The 17514-nt window shown below is 53.0% G+C and overlaps 7 protein-coding genes across 7 annotated transcripts; 5 read left to right on the forward strand and 2 right to left on the reverse strand.

The window, feature by feature from the left end:
- Positions 1–991: 991 nt before the first annotated feature.
- On the forward strand, positions 992–1762 carry G647_05715 (uncharacterized protein; the record flags this gene model as incomplete). Its single annotated transcript, XM_008730041.1, has 1 exon — positions 992–1762. The coding sequence occupies one exon, from the start codon at positions 992–994 to the stop codon at positions 1760–1762; it is 771 nt and encodes a 256-aa protein (XP_008728263.1).
- A 3646-nt stretch (positions 1763–5408) lies between these two features.
- Positions 5409–7442, reverse strand: G647_05716 (uncharacterized protein; the record flags this gene model as incomplete). Its single annotated transcript, XM_008730042.1, has 1 exon — positions 5409–7442. One exon carries the CDS (start codon positions 7440–7442, stop codon positions 5409–5411), a length of 2034 nt encoding a protein of 677 aa, XP_008728264.1.
- Positions 7443–8114: 672 nt separating this feature from the next.
- On the reverse strand, positions 8115–10170 carry G647_05717 (uncharacterized protein; the record flags this gene model as incomplete). Its single annotated transcript, XM_008730043.1, has 8 exons — positions 8115–8186; positions 8265–8384; positions 8439–8708; positions 8765–9033; positions 9088–9329; positions 9431–9570; positions 9624–9977; positions 10030–10170. The coding sequence occupies 8 exons, from the start codon at positions 10168–10170 to the stop codon at positions 8115–8117; spliced, it is 1608 nt and encodes a 535-aa protein (XP_008728265.1).
- Positions 10171–10965: 795 nt separating this feature from the next.
- G647_05718 (uncharacterized protein) lies at positions 10966–11661 on the forward strand (the record flags this gene model as incomplete). Its single annotated transcript, XM_008730044.1, has 2 exons — positions 10966–11256; positions 11320–11661. The coding sequence occupies 2 exons, from the start codon at positions 10966–10968 to the stop codon at positions 11659–11661; spliced, it is 633 nt and encodes a 210-aa protein (XP_008728266.1).
- A 369-nt stretch (positions 11662–12030) lies between these two features.
- Positions 12031–14674, forward strand: G647_05719 (uncharacterized protein; the record flags this gene model as incomplete). Its single annotated transcript, XM_008730045.1, has 2 exons — positions 12031–12223; positions 12327–14674. 2 exons carry the CDS (start codon positions 12031–12033, stop codon positions 14672–14674), a joined length of 2541 nt encoding a protein of 846 aa, XP_008728267.1.
- Positions 14675–15155: 481 nt separating this feature from the next.
- Positions 15156–15988, forward strand: G647_05720 (60S ribosomal protein L17; the record flags this gene model as incomplete). The annotated part of the gene is made up of 3 exons (XM_008730046.1): positions 15156–15158; positions 15230–15446; positions 15642–15988. 3 exons carry the CDS (start codon positions 15156–15158, stop codon positions 15986–15988), a joined length of 567 nt encoding a protein of 188 aa, XP_008728268.1.
- A 1015-nt stretch (positions 15989–17003) lies between these two features.
- G647_05721 (uncharacterized protein) lies at positions 17004–17459 on the forward strand (the record flags this gene model as incomplete). The annotated part of the gene is made up of 1 exon (XM_008730047.1): positions 17004–17459. One exon carries the CDS (start codon positions 17004–17006, stop codon positions 17457–17459), a length of 456 nt encoding a protein of 151 aa, XP_008728269.1.
- Positions 17460–17514: the final 55 nt, after the last annotated feature.

Here is a 17514-nt window from a genome sequence, read left to right on the forward strand (position 1 = left end):
AGGATGGTTGCTTTTGCTCAATCCGGGGGTCGTGATCACCCCAACGCCACGGCGCGCTTCCGAACTGCGAATGGCGAGTGAGACAAATGAGGATGCGGCGTGAGGAGGACAAAAGAGACGGCGGGACGGAAGTGATTATCAGTTGATCATAGAAGGGCCGAGATTTGAGCCATGACGGCACAAGGTCGCAAATTTGGAGAGGAGATGGCCGATCCTGGCGTCCACGGGCTGCCCATACCCTTGTGGTTCTGGGGCCTTTCTAGGCGTTTTCTAGCGGCATTCGGCAATGGGATGACAGGCAGCCAGCCCAGAAAGCGGCCTTCGCCCCTTCTGTCACCGGAGGCGCCCCTAGTGTCTCCATGTCACGCCAACGTCTAACAGTTGCCGGACTCGGGAACGCTCACCCGATCGCCCCTTCAATTATCCGGGGCTAGTCACGCAACGTTCTGTGGCTTGGCCCCGATTCTTTCGCTCACACTCTCGCTCATCTCGAGACTTGTGCGCTTTGGATTGCCCGATGGCACCATGGAATAAGCGAGCAAACCCACACCAGTGGGGTCCTTGGGCCCCCTCACCCTTCATCCGCGCAACCTTGGTCCACTCCTCCCCCAAACCGGTATCCGAGGGCTGCCTTGACATTCAGGACGGCTTCGAGCCCGGCGGGTGACACTCCAGTCTCACCAGTGGCACTCCACCCAAGCGTGAAAGAAAAAAAGGGCATCGGTAGGCGCTCATGCTCGACATTTAAACTTGTCTACAGTTTGTCGCACCTGTTCGAATCCGTTCTGCTACTATCAAGGAGGGGCATATACCTGCGACCAGACATACGGGTACCGGTGACATAAAATTGGCCGAGCGGAAAACTCAACCATCTCGTACTCGTACTTCACCTTTCCGCGCCATATTCCACAACTTCTTACTACTACGGCATCTCGAAGCAGTCTGCTCTTTCAACACTCGCACCCAGGTCGCCAAAGCGTCACTCGACCAAATGTTCAACGAGAACTTCTCTTTCGGGTCGGCTCCAAACCCGACGGCGCTACAATTCAGCGTTGAAGAATGTACCTCAGCAGACATCTCACCATTCACATCACGTTGCTCAACACCACATTCTTCGCACGGACCATTAGCGCGTCGCGACTCCAGATTCGACGCATACCGGTCTGCCCCTCGACATGGATCCGTCACAGCCCTGACGGCACAGCTGCAATCGCACGTACTAGACGACCTGGAGATGCGATCACCCTCGCCGCCGCCCATTGACATGGCATCCCCTTCAGACTCGTCATCGACCATGGAGGACGAAGGTTACTGCGAAGGTGCAGATACCCCGACCACGACGGTCTCGGACTTCTCGTACGACTCGAACGAAATTGATCCGACGCTGTGGGACTTGTCCATGTCGGATGCGATGGTCGCTACATCATCACCCCGGCCCTCGTTGTCCCTTGAAGCACAGGCCTTGTCATCATACACGATGCGTCGCCGCCAACGGCAAGCCTTGGTCCGGCTCCAATGTCTCGCTTCGCGAACACCAGACTTGGCTATGCTCATCGAGGAATGCCATCCGTCGTCGCTCCCGTTTGAGACGGGAATCTTGAAAGCGCATGGGCCGTCGAGGGGGAGGAAGGACTCGTCAAGCAGTGTCTCTGGGCTGGGGATCTGTGGGAGTGGGTCGAATTCAGGGCGAATCGAGAAGGAACGGACGACTCCCTTAGTGGTCAGCAGGAAATCGCCGCGAATGAGAAAGCGGACCAGCTGAGCAGGTTGCAGTGGTGATGGAAGTAAATGATTGTACGATACCCAAAACAGCGATTTATTACGAATCATACAAAACAAAAGATATGATACAGTCTCGAATCTGGTCAACCGAGCTACGGCCAGCCACGCTAGCAATCCTGAGCATTTGACGGTGTACACAGTAGACGTAGACATAGACACAACGTCCCATCTAACAGCCGAGGGCCCCAAACACCGACGACACGTTGAATGCAGCTCGCCATCGAGATGCGGCTCAAAAGAATACAGCTCGAACGGAAGGTGTGCGTCCGCGTACAGAGGAGAGGGCAATATCATCAAACATGGCCTTGAATACTGTACTCCGTACAGGACGAGGTAGTGCCCGTCAGCACCTACGGGCAACGTCCTTCTTAGAGTCCGAGTCAGCGCCGTGTGCACACGACCTTGGATGCACTTTAGGACCACCTTCGACCACGACACGTCTAGATGGGTCAAGGAGTCGAGCCTAGAAGTTAGTACTTTGGCTGAGCAGGACGCCGTACGCGTATGAGGATGACGTGGGGTCTCCGGAGCACGTATGTATGTATGTGATTGACTGTGTGTCAGATGTCAGTGTGTATACGTACGACCGACCTCCCTGACGTACAGGGCGTCGTGCTCAAGAGACCAGTCTACTAGGTCCACGGTGGGGAATGCGTACAGAGTACGTGTGTTATGTGTTATGTACGTGTAAGTTCATCACGAGATCGGGTGAGCCATCCTGTTTGATGGACTCGTACCTACCACGGCATAATGAAGAAGCCGAGTATGTACAGTATCTACGGAATGAAACTATATTCACCCATCGCGTGCTCTGCGGGTTAGCAGAGGGAGGGAGGAAAAGGAGAGCACGCGAGCTTTGAACTCGTATCTCCTATCTGTCTGTGTGTGTGTGTGTGTGTGTGTGTGTGTGTGTGTGTGTGTGTGTGTGTGTGTGTGTGTGTCTGAATGTACAGAGAAGGTACCAACCTACCTACCTACCTACCTACCCGAGCATGCACTCGTGTGCGATAAATGTAGCCCAAGGCAGAGGAGATGAGATGCATCCACAGGTAAGTACTCGTACTACTCCGTAATGAGGCGGGCATGCAAATCCAAAGGTGCTTGTCATTCTCCGTCTCCACCTCCGCCTCCGGTTTTTTTTACCTGCGCTTCTCTGCATTTGCTGCTTCGGGTTTTATTTCTACGTCCCCCACTGATTAATTAATTCGTTCAGTTAAGAGTACGACTCACGGTGTCACCCCACTGACCCCACGCCGCTCAGTTCTTGGACTCTTTCTCTTTCTTTCTTTCCCGTCGGCTTGGAAGTTGAAAATTTCTGCTCAAGCTCAAGCTCTAGCTCTCGCTCCCACTCTCGCGCTTCACTCGAGAAAGGATGGCCTGATACATACCTACTTTTCTCCGATCGTCCCGCGTCATCTGCAACCTGTGACCTTCCTTTTACGACTACTTTGTTTTTCTTTTGTGGAAATTTTCAACCGGTGGAGGACCTGTCCTGTGGGGAAGCAAGAAGCAAGAAGCAAGCACACTGGCACGCTGGCACGCTGCAAGTACATACTACATACTACGTAGGTACCGAGAGTACGTCTGCATGCATGGCGAGTGAGTCAGTCAGCGAGCCGGCAAGGCGGTCTTACCCACAGCCTAGCATACGACTACCATGGCCCGCCTTTGGCTCCGAAGTTTCAGCCCTGTACTCACACGTAGCGTGAGGTGATTGCGGTGGAGAAGTTTTGGTAGATCTGGCCGCGGGCATGTGAGTGTCCGTACCCCTTCCTCGTGTCTCCATGGGCACGTTCGCAAGAAATGGGATGTCAGGTGGTTGGACACGTTCTCAACCGCATTGTTGACAGTGTTCAAAGGTCTTGACGTCTCCCTGCCTACGTGACGACGTGATTGAGTTCCTTTCCTGTTCCGCGGGTTGCGGTAATGCCCTCACGAGGTCGAATTTGCCGGATAGTGACACCGAGTCGCCGCGTATCCGCTTGGCATCGACTTGAAACTACGAAGACTGCCGTCTTGGTTTCCCTCGTCCGGGAGGGAATATAACGGCAGCACGGTACAGTAAAAAGGGGAGTGGGTCAGATCCGGCGAGTAAAAAGACACGACTGCCATATGTGTGGTGACTCTTCATGAGACGACACGGAAATGCAGCCGTGTGAATCAAGGCTCATGTCAAGTGGTCTGCTCTTCAGCTTTGGCGGAAGGAGATACGGGAAGCGAAATGAAATATACCACAAAGTACGGAGTACCGGGCCCGGAAGGAACCGCAACAGCGGCTTTTCACACTCAGACTGCCTAGCCCGCGAGAGTAAATTCTAGAGGCCGTGGAGAGAAGCCATATGAGTATCGTGTGGAAGAGAGAGGATATCGCTTCTCTGGATCGTGGTTCGATTTGTTCTGCATCAGCGACTCAAAATTGCTAGCATGCCGATGAAGCCGACAGGTGGGATATACTGTGCTTCCTTGGTAGATCCGTGCAAGCGGCTGGTACACAAGTTGCATAGTATCGAGACTACAGTAGCAGCCTGGTCATGCTTCCGCCCGGGGCCTTCCGGTGTCGCGATCGTGAGACGCCGCACCGGACATGGACACGAGACAAGAGAGTAATTAGCTGCAATGGACATCAACAATGCAACAGTCACAGAACTCAAGTACCGGGAGCAAAGCGCCTGATGTCGGAACGCTAGGTATCTCGGGAAAAGAATACAGATGTACAATATTGACATTCGGGCCAGGGTTTAGAAGTACTGGGTACTGGTGGGCAGTGGTCATGGCGCTCCGGAGTAGAACAGTACACGATACGGCAGACCGACACCGTGGAGTGTGCCACTATTTCTTCCCACCCCGGGACCAAAGCATGTCATACCATGTTGTTAACCGCACCGCCCGAGGAAGACCCTGGCAGGCTCATAAAGGCTGGTATGGATGGCCCCTGAAGACTGGGTACAGTAGACTGCCTTGCCGAGATTGCCGCTTCACACCGGCGTGGTTCCCCGATGGACTGCAAGAAGGGCTGTCTTCTCAAGAATACTCGGTACAAGGGCAACACTCCGAGTCGATGTCCCGTGGCTCGTGCGTCTGCCACTGCTTGCATCTTGAACGTGGGATGACCTGGGGGAAACGATTTGGCGTTGGTTAACCGACCAAGCAGGCGTCGGGTATCGGCCTTTGCTCTCGACCCAGACCCCCTTCGCCCGTTCCAGAAGGCCGCCGGTAAGCCACACAGCCCGGCTAACGACTCTCTGGCATTTCTGGCAAAATGGCCACCGGGACGTCTCGACCTCGGCTAGATTGTTCTGGACTTGCTGGCCGCGTGTGACTGTGGGGAAGGCAAGAACAGAACAGCGACAGCTCTTCTGCCGATGCTGAAAATGGCTGACATCTGGGTTTTGTCCATGGGTACTCCGTACTCACCAGTGTTCAGCGTCTCTGCCGTCCATGATCCAGGGGTAACGGAGAGGAGTATCGACGCAGAGGTCCTCCGTACTCTTCGCTTCTATCGACATGAGCGACTACAAACTTCCTACGAGTCTGGCCATCTGTTTCTGCAGCAGGCAGTTCCTACCGGGCATATCTCGGAAGAATCTGCCACTACCCTTTTGGTCGGCACCCGCTTTTGAGAGGAGTCAACCGAATCCTTCCCATTCATCATCCCCTTTCTCCTGGTGCACCTTCCGTTTCGCTCGTAGACTGCCCGCCACAGCACCGCGCTTCCGATCGACTTCCCTTCTCTCGTACCCACTCTGCGTCCCGATCCTCGCCTTCCTTTTCATCCGTTTCGTCTTCTCGTCATCATCTGCATGGATAGCTCGTCGAGACACGACACCGTGCTGCTTGAGGTCCTTCCTTGCCGACTTGGACACACTCGGAAGCGCATGCAGCAGCCACGGCTGGATCCCCGACTTCCCCGTCGAAGACGAGCCTGCCCCGGTGCTCTGCGGGCCTGTGATGGAACCCTCCGGCTTCCGTTGCGCCTTCTCGCTGGCAGCGATGACGTTGGCTATGCCCTTGACGTACTGGATGTCCTCCTTGGTGTAGAAGCTGACACATACACCGCCTTCTCTTCCGGCTCGTCCGGTGCGTCCCGCACGGTGGACATATCCCGCCACCGTTGTCGGTATGTCGTAATTGACCACCACGTTCACTCCCCTGAAATCGACGCCACGCGAGAGCAGGTCGGTGGTAATCAGGACCCATACCTTCCCCTGCCGGAAGCTTTTCATGATAGAAGATCTCGCCTGCTGAGACAAAGACGAGTGGAGCACCGCCACGCGCGATGACCCACCTGCCTCGGCTGAAATATCGTATTGAAGCTCGCTGAATAAGGCCTGCGCTCGGTCGATGGTTTGCGCAAAGACCAGGAAAGGTGGACGCAACGGCGCCGCTTTCTCAGACTCGCCTTTTGATGCTGACATTGGCCGCGACGGATGGAGTAATTGTCGCATTCCCAATAATTTGCCGGACTCGGTCGCGGTATAGACTAACCGATGCGATATTGTTGGTAAGCTCGTGTCTTTCAGCCCAACAATAGCCCGGAGCAGTGGTGGGCGCTCGTTTCGCGGGATTTTGAGCTTCTTCTGACGTTCAGAGATGGTTTGTACAGCCAGCTCTTCAATATTCGAACCAATTGTTGCTGACCACATGCTTATCTTCAGCGCAGGGGAATTGCATGCCGACCAAATAGCAAGGGTCTGGGACCGGAAGAGCGGGTCGAGGAGGACGTCTGCTTCGTCGAAGATCAAATTCTCGACGTTTGGTAGAGAGTGCGGTGACACGCCCGTGCCTTCTTCCCAGGAGGGAGCGAGAAGATGGACAAGACCAAGAGGAGTGGAAACTAAGATGTCGCTCTTGACGATTGTCGCATATGCGCAGGATCCGTCTTGTTCTTGGCCTCCAATTTCTACTTCATCAGAATCCAACTCTCCTTCGGCCGCCTGACCAGCGTCTTCAAAAAGTCTCATTCCCTTCTTTATTGCCGTGATGGTGACACCGGTCTTCGCCGCAAGTTTCCGACCTTCATTGACAATTTGAAAGACCAATTCCTTTGTCGGGGCCAGAATGATGGCGCGCACATGTTTGTCTGCTTTATCCCCGCTTGCGTTGTGGACTCTGGAGATTTTGTCAATTAGCGGGACGAGAAAAGCCAGGGTCTTCCCGCTTCCCGTAGGTGCAACCGTCAGCAGATTGGGCTCGGTGTCATGGTTCAGCAGGAGCGGCAAGGTAGCTATCTGGACCTCGGTGGGCTCGAGATATGCTTGCTCCGCAATGTTTCGTGCAAGGGCTGAATTCGCGCTGTACTCGGTGCGAAGTTGATTGAAGGAAGTCAGAGGCCTAGGGAAGATTCGCGATTGCTCTTTCTGTGCCTTCCGTGACTCGACAGACTTGCGTAGAGTTCGAAATTGATTCAAGTCCACGATCTTGAGGTTGTGTTTCTTGTGGACATGTCTGATATCCTGCTCGGATAGCGGTGCGGATGTGTCAGCTGGAAGATTATCATTCTCTGTAAGGTCGGAACCTCTTTTGCGTTTCCGGCCGCTGGTGTTATTAGGACCTTCGTAGTTGGATGCCTGTCCTGATGCCGATGGGATCTTCCGTGGCGCGGCATCAGTGGTGTTCGCTTTTAATCGGGTAGACCGGGACAGTAATTTGAGCGCATCCATATCGTCTCCTCCATTTGTCGACTATCGGCCCATGTGAGTGGCTAGGTACAGTGAGTAAAGGGGTTTGGAAGCCACATTGTCTTCCTTGATGAAAATGTCTACCCCCTGCAATCTGAACGACTAGGCATTTTGCGAAGATCTGATTTTGGTGCCAAGCCATTCGGAGATATGTTTATCCTCATCCGAGGCACAGCCTTGTAGCCTTTCAATCTGCAAGGCTGCAAGGTTGCGAAGCTGCTTTGGATCCAGCTCTTTGCTACACTTTCACTCGAGTACGAGCCAGAAAAAGCAGCAGCGAGGGGCTGAATATATCACCTTCAAATGAGGTTTCAGTCCTACGCACCTTCCTCAAAACCCAGGATTGGCAGCCGATTTCTTGTTTTTGGTTTTGTTGTTGTGCTTCATTGGGACCACTTGAGGCTGAAGTCTGCGAGCACTCTGCGCTACTTCGGGCTATTCAGCGACGGGAGTGTACCTGGCGATGACCGCCTTAGCCTATATGGGCCAGAAATAACTCTCGGGGTATCAGTGGCCTAGGCACGATGCCGAGGCTGCGAACTCTACAACAAGGTTGCGTTCATCCCCCGGCCGAAGCCTTCGGACTCTCGCTGATGGTTCCATCAACATCGCTGTCCTTCAGCTCGCAAACCAGCCGACTATCTATGAAACCCACTATTGGGTCGCCGTTATGCCTGCCCGGTCCCTCCGCTGCACTGTATCAAGCTGTTGCGACAGTCGCTTCGGCTGTAGCCTGTTGATGAATCGATGGGTCAGCCGTTTGTTCAATGTCCGTAAGCATGGTCTTGTGGAGGAAGAATGTACCTTTTCGTTGCCCCACACTTCCTCCTCTGTGCTCTTTCTCCCCAACTTCTCTTCCAGAATGACTGCACTCTGGACACACTTGTACTTTCGGAATTTGCGTGCGGGCAGCTTGGCCTCGAACTGGATGTGGCTGTCAGATGTTGCACATTTCATTTCAACGTGGATGCAGCTTACCATCTCGTCTATTTCTTCCAGCGTGCGACCTTTGACCTCCGGCAGGAAGAAAAAGACCCAAAGCGCGGAGACAGCGCAAGACGGGAACCAGATATAGCCATATCGCGGACCCCAGTCCAAGGAGGCTGGGTTGATGAAGTAAGGTGCCGTGAACGTGGTTAACCACGCTCCGAGGAAGCCAATGGCTGCAGCAAGACCGAAGGTATGGCTGCGAAGACGTTGGGTGGGTAATTCGCCGCCGGAAAGCCAGGCGTAAGTCGCTATCATACCCTGTTCAGATGTCAGATCTGCGATTGTCTCGGCTTGCTCTCCAGACAGATACTCACATTGTAGCTCATCATGTACAGGGTGACAAGGGCGACAATGACCTTTCCGGTGGTCTTGGTACCCGGCTCCTTGTCATAGACAACCGCAATGATGAGTTGCAGAATCCCACAAACAACAAGGCCACTCATGAGAAGGACTCTGCGCCTTCCGTATCGCACAACGATGGTAGAGTTGATGAGGATGGCGATCAAGCCAGTTGCACTTAGAATGCAACTCATGCCGAAAGGGTTGCTAACATGTGCCATGGCAAAGAAGTATGCCTTGTAAGCTGTTGCTCTGGGTCAGGATCCTGAAACTCGAGGCGGACGGAAAACAAACTCACCAATGATGAACATTGAGCCTGATGCGGCCTGAAGCGTGACTGCGCATACTGCCAGGGTTGTGCGTCGCCGGTTGACAGGATTTCTAAACATGTCCCAGATTCCCACACTGCTCTTGAGCTCCATCTCCTTCTCGATCGCCGTGCGGATGACAAGCGCTTCGGCGTCTACGTCCGCCCCATTCGGCCTCAGCCATCTGAGCGACTTAATTCCCTCTTCGTATCGTCCCTGCAATATCAGCCACCTGTTCATGATAGTCAGTGAATCGTCTCTCACACTTACGTGTCGCGGGCCTCGAGAACGAAGACAATGGGGCAATATGGCGATGACCTGAAATGTACATACCTTGGGGACTCGGGAATGAAGAACATCGCAAGGGTCAGAATGGCGGGGACGACATAGATGATGCCGAGGGGAATAAGATATGCCGATTTATCAGGTCGTTTGCTGGTGGCATAGTCGATTATGGTTCCAATAAGGGTGCCCTGAACATGGTCAGAATTGCTGTCCGGCTCTGCTTCTAATAGAGAGGACGTACAAACGAGGTGAAGAATTGGAATGCTGAGAGGAAGAGTCCCCTATACTTGGCTGGGCTGCTCTCTTGGATGTACAGCTGTGAGAAGGTCATGAAGTAGCCATTGGCCAACCCGATAAGCAACCGTCCCGCGTATAAGGCTCCGATGTGAGTGGTCGCCATCATTAGGATATTCGAAATGCAACAGAGGCCACTAGCGATCCACAAGCAGTGTCTGCGCCCGAGCTTCGCGGCCGCGAAACCCGCAGCACCAGAACTGATGAACGCGCCGAGTGTCATAAGGGACGAAATCAGTTGTTGGCGCAATGGCGTAAGATTCCACCCGATAGGAGTCTCTGGGGCTCTGTATCCATAGATCTGTCGGTTTCATATCAGTTGGGAACCAACGCAAGACATAATTCGAGCAGACCTTCAAGAAACCAGGCATCGCCTGCAGACCACCAATAAGGCCAAAATCGACACCATATTGGAATGGTGATAGCGTGATAATCGCACAAGCGACAAAGCACCGCCAGTTGGCGGCAATACTGTCGTCGTTTCGTCCTGCCATGATAGCTCAAACCAGGTCCAGGAGCGTCTAACGGAGAGGTGGCATAGTGACGGCGGATCGCGCTGGTCATTGAATTCCATTTGTACTCCCAGCTTCAGGAAGAGCCTGTTGCCACTTAGAACACGGATACCGCACTACATTGTGGAGTCTCTGATGGTGATATGCCGAATTGCGAGCCAAGCACTTGGCCACTTACAGCGATCCAACACCACTTACCTATTGCAACCCTGGCAACGACACCCTGAAACTCTTGGCAGCACCCCAGCTTGTGGAGGAGCGGAGTCCCAGGGTTCGCAATGGTCGTACGAGGTACAGTCGAGCTGTTCAGAGAAGCACTGTTGGTCAACTGCCGAAGGTTCTGACGCCAATGCTTGATCGACAGACTGAGCCCCATATTGGAAGGCCAGTATTAACGTGCAGCATCCTGCGAAGCAACAAGTCAAGTGACCCGGATCTATCAGTAATCATGTGTGGCAAGAAGAAATCTCCAAGCAGCCGATCTAATATGTTCACCACCAGGATAAATAGCTGTCCGGGTTGAGTTTCTGGGGAAGCTTCGAGGAGAGCCGGAGTGTCTCACGTGGTGAATGTCAATGCGGGACAGTCTTGGCATGTTTGACACATTTGAAGTGCCTCCGCCATGCCAACTTTCTGCTCGAACAACCAACAACTGCCAATTTCAGCGCAACCCACATTGTGGCTTGACAAGACCTCGAAATGGTAAATGGATGTACGTTGAGTGCCACAAACACGTGGCCACATCTCTCCTTCCTCGGCACGGATACTTGAGACCAGATGGACGTCGTTGGGCTTCTCATCCTCACCGCGATTCCTACCGTAACTGGTATTTGTCAGGCCGTCCATGGCCAGAAGGAACACAAGCAGAGGGAGAAGGATGCTAGGCGCATGCAAAAGTTCTATATCGACGTTTACTGTGAAGCCCAGAGTTCGCGCACACGCGAGATTCATGAGAAAAGGCTTGTCTTGAGAGATGGTCGGGTGTGGATTGGACCGCATGAAGCCTTAAACCCCTGCGAGGATGGATATGTCATCGAGGCATTCTACATTGAGTACCCGGATAACGAAGTAAGCGATCTGCGGCCAGAATCTTGCGCGACATCTCACGTCGAGACTGACATTACTTCTCAGAGAGTTCCCGTGCCTCTTGGCCTGGTCAGTCAAGTCCAAGAAGACCCGCCATTGTTGAATTGGATCTACGTGGACAAAGACACAATGGAGCTGAAATACGGTAACAAGTCAGCCAGCATAGAGCACCACGTCGGGCCATGGGATTGGACGGAGGATGAGGAGGGCATAACGTTCGATGAGACCGAGGCCTTTACTGCCGTGGAAGATCCGGCCACGCGGAAATGGCAGCTGTACTACGACATGGATGACGATGGACTGAGTCGCTTTGTGCCAAAGGGCAGGCGGAAGTTCCAGGTCAGCTTGGAAAGGACCTTGATACCCGGCGCAGAAGGCGGCAAATAGATAATGAACTCAGATTGCTTAGTAATACGCGACCGACCGACGTGTCTTTCATCAGCCCCTAGCGTGGCTCTTAATCGCACCGTCCGCGCCTATGCAAATGTGCCTTGGACGTTTGCCAGAATACTCAATCCCACTCTGATCCTACTCTGCGACGTCCCTGCTGAATTGACTATGTATCATGTGACAGCTAAATGCAGCCGCCATTGAATCTGGGGTCAGGCAGAAATGTAGACACGACCGCTGCCTTAAAAAGGAAAGATCCCGCTTCATCACAACTCAATCATCCATCGTTTAGACCTTCACCGAAATCCAATGATGATCATCTTTCTCCCAGTACCTGCTTCAGGTATCCTCAAATAAGCAGCTATCATGGCACCGAAGCCGGCTCTGGGCTGGGAGATTATCGACAGGAAGGGCCACTGGCAAAGACTTCATGTCGAACCTTATAGCGATGGCGAACAGCGACAGTGGCCAGCAAAGCCGTATCGCCCTAGTTCAGAAGAGCGGTACTTGATCTCGCTGGCCAAAGCCTGGGCCCAAAAGCTAGGCGTTGAGCAACCAGGTAAGATATGGCTGGCCCTGTACGAGGAGTCAAATCGCCACCCCTCGTAGATGTCACCACCGACGAATGCCAAAAGGAAACCTTATGCTGATGAGGCTCGCAGGCGTTGAGTACTACCTCGACAAACTTCCCGATGGCTATGCTCTCTTCGAATTACCTCAATTAAAAGCTGGACACATCTACAAACGACTATTTGGCCATCCAAGCGGCAAGTACTATGACTCGACCTTGCGCTTTCAGCCCCATTTCTTATGGTTGATGTCCGGCATGGAAGGAGACTGCGCATGTATCCACTGCGGAAATTTCAAACGAGAAGGCCCGATCAAGCATAGAACGCGACATCCTGCCGAGAAGAAGTCTCTGGGTGCCCGGGAGAAAAGAAAATCGCAGCTGCTGTACGACAGTGATAATTCATCAAGATCAAATTCTATCGCCGGCCCGAACGCTACTGGCACATCCACGAGGCCTCAACGTCAAGTCAGAACAGCTGGTGCGCCTTACGCTCAGGACGAAGAAGGGACCGAGGATGTTTACAAGCTGCAGCTCAAGACTTTAGAAGCCCACAGAGAGAGTAAAAAAGGGATCGAGGACGATATCCGCGAACCCAACTCGATCGATTGGAGGGCGGAACACTCTTGGCCGCCACCAAACCCGCAAGATTGGTTCGGAGTCGATTTACTTCAGCAGAGCCTCACTGCGATTGAACATCAGCACTCTTTCGTTCCGCGAGTGGGTGAGCTCGTGCTCTTTTGTCCTACATTTCTTGATCAGCACTATCTGATGCTGGACGAACGAACGCAGGAGTACAAGTTCTACTCCTTCAAACAGAAGTGCTTCCATGGATTTCCCACATGGCGAGCTGGTGTGATTGCTGCTATTCCTTCGGCTACTGCAGCTGATGGACCGGTGGATTTCACCGACATTCAAGATATCCCAAAGAAATCCAACAGTCTAAATACCGGCGGCTTTCGAGTCGAGACCTTCCCTGATCCAAACAACGAACAAGATAAAACGGCATCGAAACAGTACAAATACCTGCCGCTACGCAACATACGACCACTCAGCCACTGGCACTTGTTGCTTCGAGGCATCCCGAGAACAAAGTGGCACCCATCGATCGAACACGCTCTGACCTGCATGACTAGTATTTCTCTGTTAGAGAAGTTCTACTTTAAGGGAGACTGGGAAAAGGACAAAACGGGTACCAAGAAACCCCAGGCGAGTATACGATGCAAGGGCGTCTATATCGGCGCCGAGTTAATCACGATCGGAGATACGGTACGGATTCTGCCGGAGACGAAGGAGGTGGCTTGTACGGATGTCTTAGTTGTCGAGTCTATTCGCCTACATCTACGAGACATCACGCCTGACCACTTCTTACCAGACTCACCTTTACTGTCAACACAATCTTACATTACCCTCGTTGGTAAAGCATACACGACTGACAGAAACCGCTACTTCCAGAAGAACCCGCATGCGCAAGCACCCGCTCCCGCCATTAAAATATCTCCAGAAGAAGTTAAGACGACCTTCCGACCTGTTGGCTCTCCACTATACGGTCCTTGGTACGCCCTTCACGCTCCTCAAAACCGGTACGAAATCTCTCATGACCAGATACTGGGAAGACTATATGAAGGTGCAGCAGTACAACTGTGGACAGGCCTATTGCAGAGAAAGCCCACCAACGGCGAGAAGTACATCAAGCCAGTCTTGGACTACGACTTGCAAGGCATTCAAGAAGGTCGCGTCTATGCGACCCATGCCGACGAACGTCTTAATGAGTCACATGAAGAACCATTAGTCTGGTTCTGGGCTGACACGCGCGCTGAGGCCTTGGACCTACAAAGTATTAACGGGGTTGAAGTGGGCAGGTACGATAAAGTTCGAGATAAAGACACCTTGGAACTTTGGAAGACGCATTTGAGGATCCTTAATGGCCAGCAAATCTCGATCGACAATATCTCCAAAAGTTTCACGAATTTTGACTCTCTTGACTCCATCTTGGGTCTTAAGAAGCGTGGCAGGAAAGCTGGAGCTCGAGTCATCAATAACAAGGTGTACTATCCGGGTGATGCGGGATATGATGACCCAGATCAGGAAGGTGAAAGCGCGGTACAGCTCACACCAAGCAAGCACAAGGGGAGCCAGATGGCCGGCGCGGCTCTTGTCTCGACTGAAGAAGAGGATAGTGATGAAGAAGCTTTCATGGAGGCTCAGGAGGATTGGGACCTACCAGTCGAAGCACGATCAGAAAGCCCTGCACCGGTCCGACCTGCCCTACTAATGCCTAAGCCGAAGAGAATGAAGACCAAAGCTGAAATCATGGCAAGTGCAGCCGACGAGCAGTCATTCTCTGACGATGACGATGAGCTGTTTGCGCCGCTACCCATACGAGGGGGAACGGAGGAAACCGAGGGCGGTGACTACGACCCGGGAGTTGATGATGACTAGAGGCAACGGATGGACAGTGTGACGGGCTACTGGCAATAGGGCGAATCAGTGATGATAGCCATGGCGATTCGTCAAACGCTCTTGACACGGACAACAGAGTGTGTCCAGCGCAGGTTGGCGACAGATGCTGCACGAGCTGCCTGAGGAAAGAGCACGAGTGTCACGATCCCTGTACAATACTCGACGCCACCATAAGAAAGTGATCAGAAGTTAGAGACTTCTGCGTCTTCGTCCTAAGATCAAGGCGATGATGAATGACAGGTTGATGTCCAAATTAGTTTGTGGCATGGCATTGCCTCATTGAGTAACCCGGCAAGCGCCAAGAGAAAGAGAACTCGGAACACCTTCTGCGTTGAGCACAAATTGTAGTCTTGGCGGTTCCCACAACGAAAAATGTACCCGAAGTGTGCGGTCTTTCACTTGGAGATTGAATTGACAACGACGACAAGGACCATCTCTCCCACCTCACCGAACTCTCAAGATGGTACGCGCCCTCCGCTATCGCCTCAATTTGCGCTCAAGAGAAACAGCAGTTGCTGACATCCGTCTCTCTAGGTCCGCTACGCCCCCGCCGACCGCATTCCCAGTGCCCGTTCGGCTCGAAGCCGTGGCAGTTACCTGCGTGTCAGCTTCAAGAACACCCGCGAGACCGCTCAGGCCATCAATGGATGGAAACTGGACCGCGCTCTCCAATACCTCGAAAATGTCAAAGGGCTCAAAGAGGCTGTTCCCATGAGGAGATATGCAGGCAGCACAGGCCGAACCGCACAAGGTACGAACATTCCACGTCTTTTCAAGAATTGGTTGTAGGACGGATGTTTGGACGAATTCGGCTTACCACATTTCCGCAATCGATCACCCATGTGAACATGAATCGTTCATACAAAATGTGGTGGAGGGTGGTTGGGGCAAGGCTGCAGTGTCTGCACGAAATACTGCTACAGCGACTGACAAGTTCTTGCTTCAGGTAAACAATTCGGAGTGTCGAAAGCCCGCTGGCCCGTCAAGTCCGCCGAGTTCTTGATCGGTCTGTTGAAAAATGCCGAAGCGAATGCCGACACCAAGGGTCTCGACACTTCAAAACTCATTGTCAAGCACATCCAAGTCAACCAAGCCCCTAAGCAGCGCCGCCGCACGTATCGTGCTCACGGTCGTATCAACCCGTACATGTCGAATCCCTGCCACATCGAATTGATCTTGACGGAAGCGGAGGAGGCAGTCACCAAGGCTGCAGAGTTGGGTGTTGACAAGAGCACACGATTGAGCACCAGACAGCGGGCTGCTCGGAGACAGAAGGCCATCACCGCTGCGTAAATGCTTGAACGAGGGTTGCGATATGTCACTACTATTCCAAGTTTCTCTCTATGGGATGGTTCAGCAGATATGAAGCATGCATCGGGAGTCCATGGGAAAATGCGGCGACCCAGCTCGAGGTGTGGTCATTGAAGAATCCAGTCATAGCATGGCATGGCAAGGCAAGTCAGATGGCTTCGGGCCGCCTGAAGGGGAGAAATGCCCGCGCACGCCATGGTTGGTGATTTCCACAATCCGAAGACAATAAATCACAAACTCAGATCAACCGCCAGCCACTCTTGTTCATTTCCCCTTCTCAATGGCTACTTAACCTCATCCTCTTTTATTCCACTCCCTCGATTATGTCGCTGTGACATCATTGTTTTCTAATGGGACCGGCTCTGGTCTGACGCTGCTCTTTGGGGGCCGACACCCACAGTGTGGTTAGACGTCCACAATTCATCCTTTCACAAGCCTCTCTTCCCTTGGACTGTCGAAAGGGCCTCCATGTTGATGGCGTGCAACCCCGCTACTACAACTCAAACTTCTGCGCCAACGAAACTCTTGTGGATATCTGACTGAGGTCCATTTGAGAGAGACTAGCTTCGAACTATCTATGCCATGGGCTCTCTTGGGACATGCCTTCCCTCTCCTAGGTATGCCGTCGAGGTCTCAGTTATAGCCCATTCGACAACAGCGTGGCAGAGAACCGACATCCGTCATCTCACAGACGCGCATGCAGCCCTCTTGCTTGTTCTCCATTGATACCCAGTTCTTCCCAGGGTTAAGGTAACTCAACAGTAGACATTCCGGTGCAAGGCAGTGCCGCACAGTAAGTTGATAAGTTTGTACGACTAATCGCCCTCCAGAGACAAGGACAATGAGGTCGCTGTATCTTTTCTGCCGTTGTGTATTCAAACCTCCCCCATCGTCACATCACCCATGTCGCTGATCAACTGCTGCAGGATAGCTGTCGCCCTTCAACACCACCATCATCACTCGAGCTGCCCCTGAAAAGTGCCTCAAAGCAGTCATAATGTCCTCGTTCCCTTCTCGCCCGCAGCACGCCAGCGTCAAGACGGGATCAACCCAGCCAGAGTACACCAAGCACAAGTCGATGAAACAGTTCTTCAACCACAAACGCCTCCAGCTCCAGCAACGGACACCCACACACTTCCACTTCCACGACCGCATCAAGCCAGGCACTCCTGGCCACAGGGTGTTGCCCTTCCCAGCCAGCCCACCACGTGGGTTGCACTCACCAGAGGAGGCCGCCGCGGAGAAGAAACGCCGTGTCAATAAAAAGTACCTTACCATTTTGAATCCGGAGTGGTGCCTACGCAGAAGACAGCTCGTCGAGATGTGGAACAAAGACATATACACGAGACGCCAGCTGAAGGATCAGAGGAGGGCCACGCCGAAGATGAAGGCGTTGGTCAGGGAATTCAGGTTGAGCGAGGTCGTCAACGAGGACAGGGAGTCAGTTGGGTAGAAGAGGCCGTGGAGGACATGTTGATTGGGAGAGTCTGCGGGCGACAAGCAGGCGA

Source organism: Cladophialophora carrionii, assembly GCF_000365165.1.
Source record: "Cladophialophora carrionii CBS 160.54 unplaced genomic scaffold supercont1.4, whole genome shotgun sequence".
Lineage (NCBI taxonomy): Eukaryota > Fungi > Ascomycota > Eurotiomycetes > Chaetothyriales > Herpotrichiellaceae > Cladophialophora > Cladophialophora carrionii.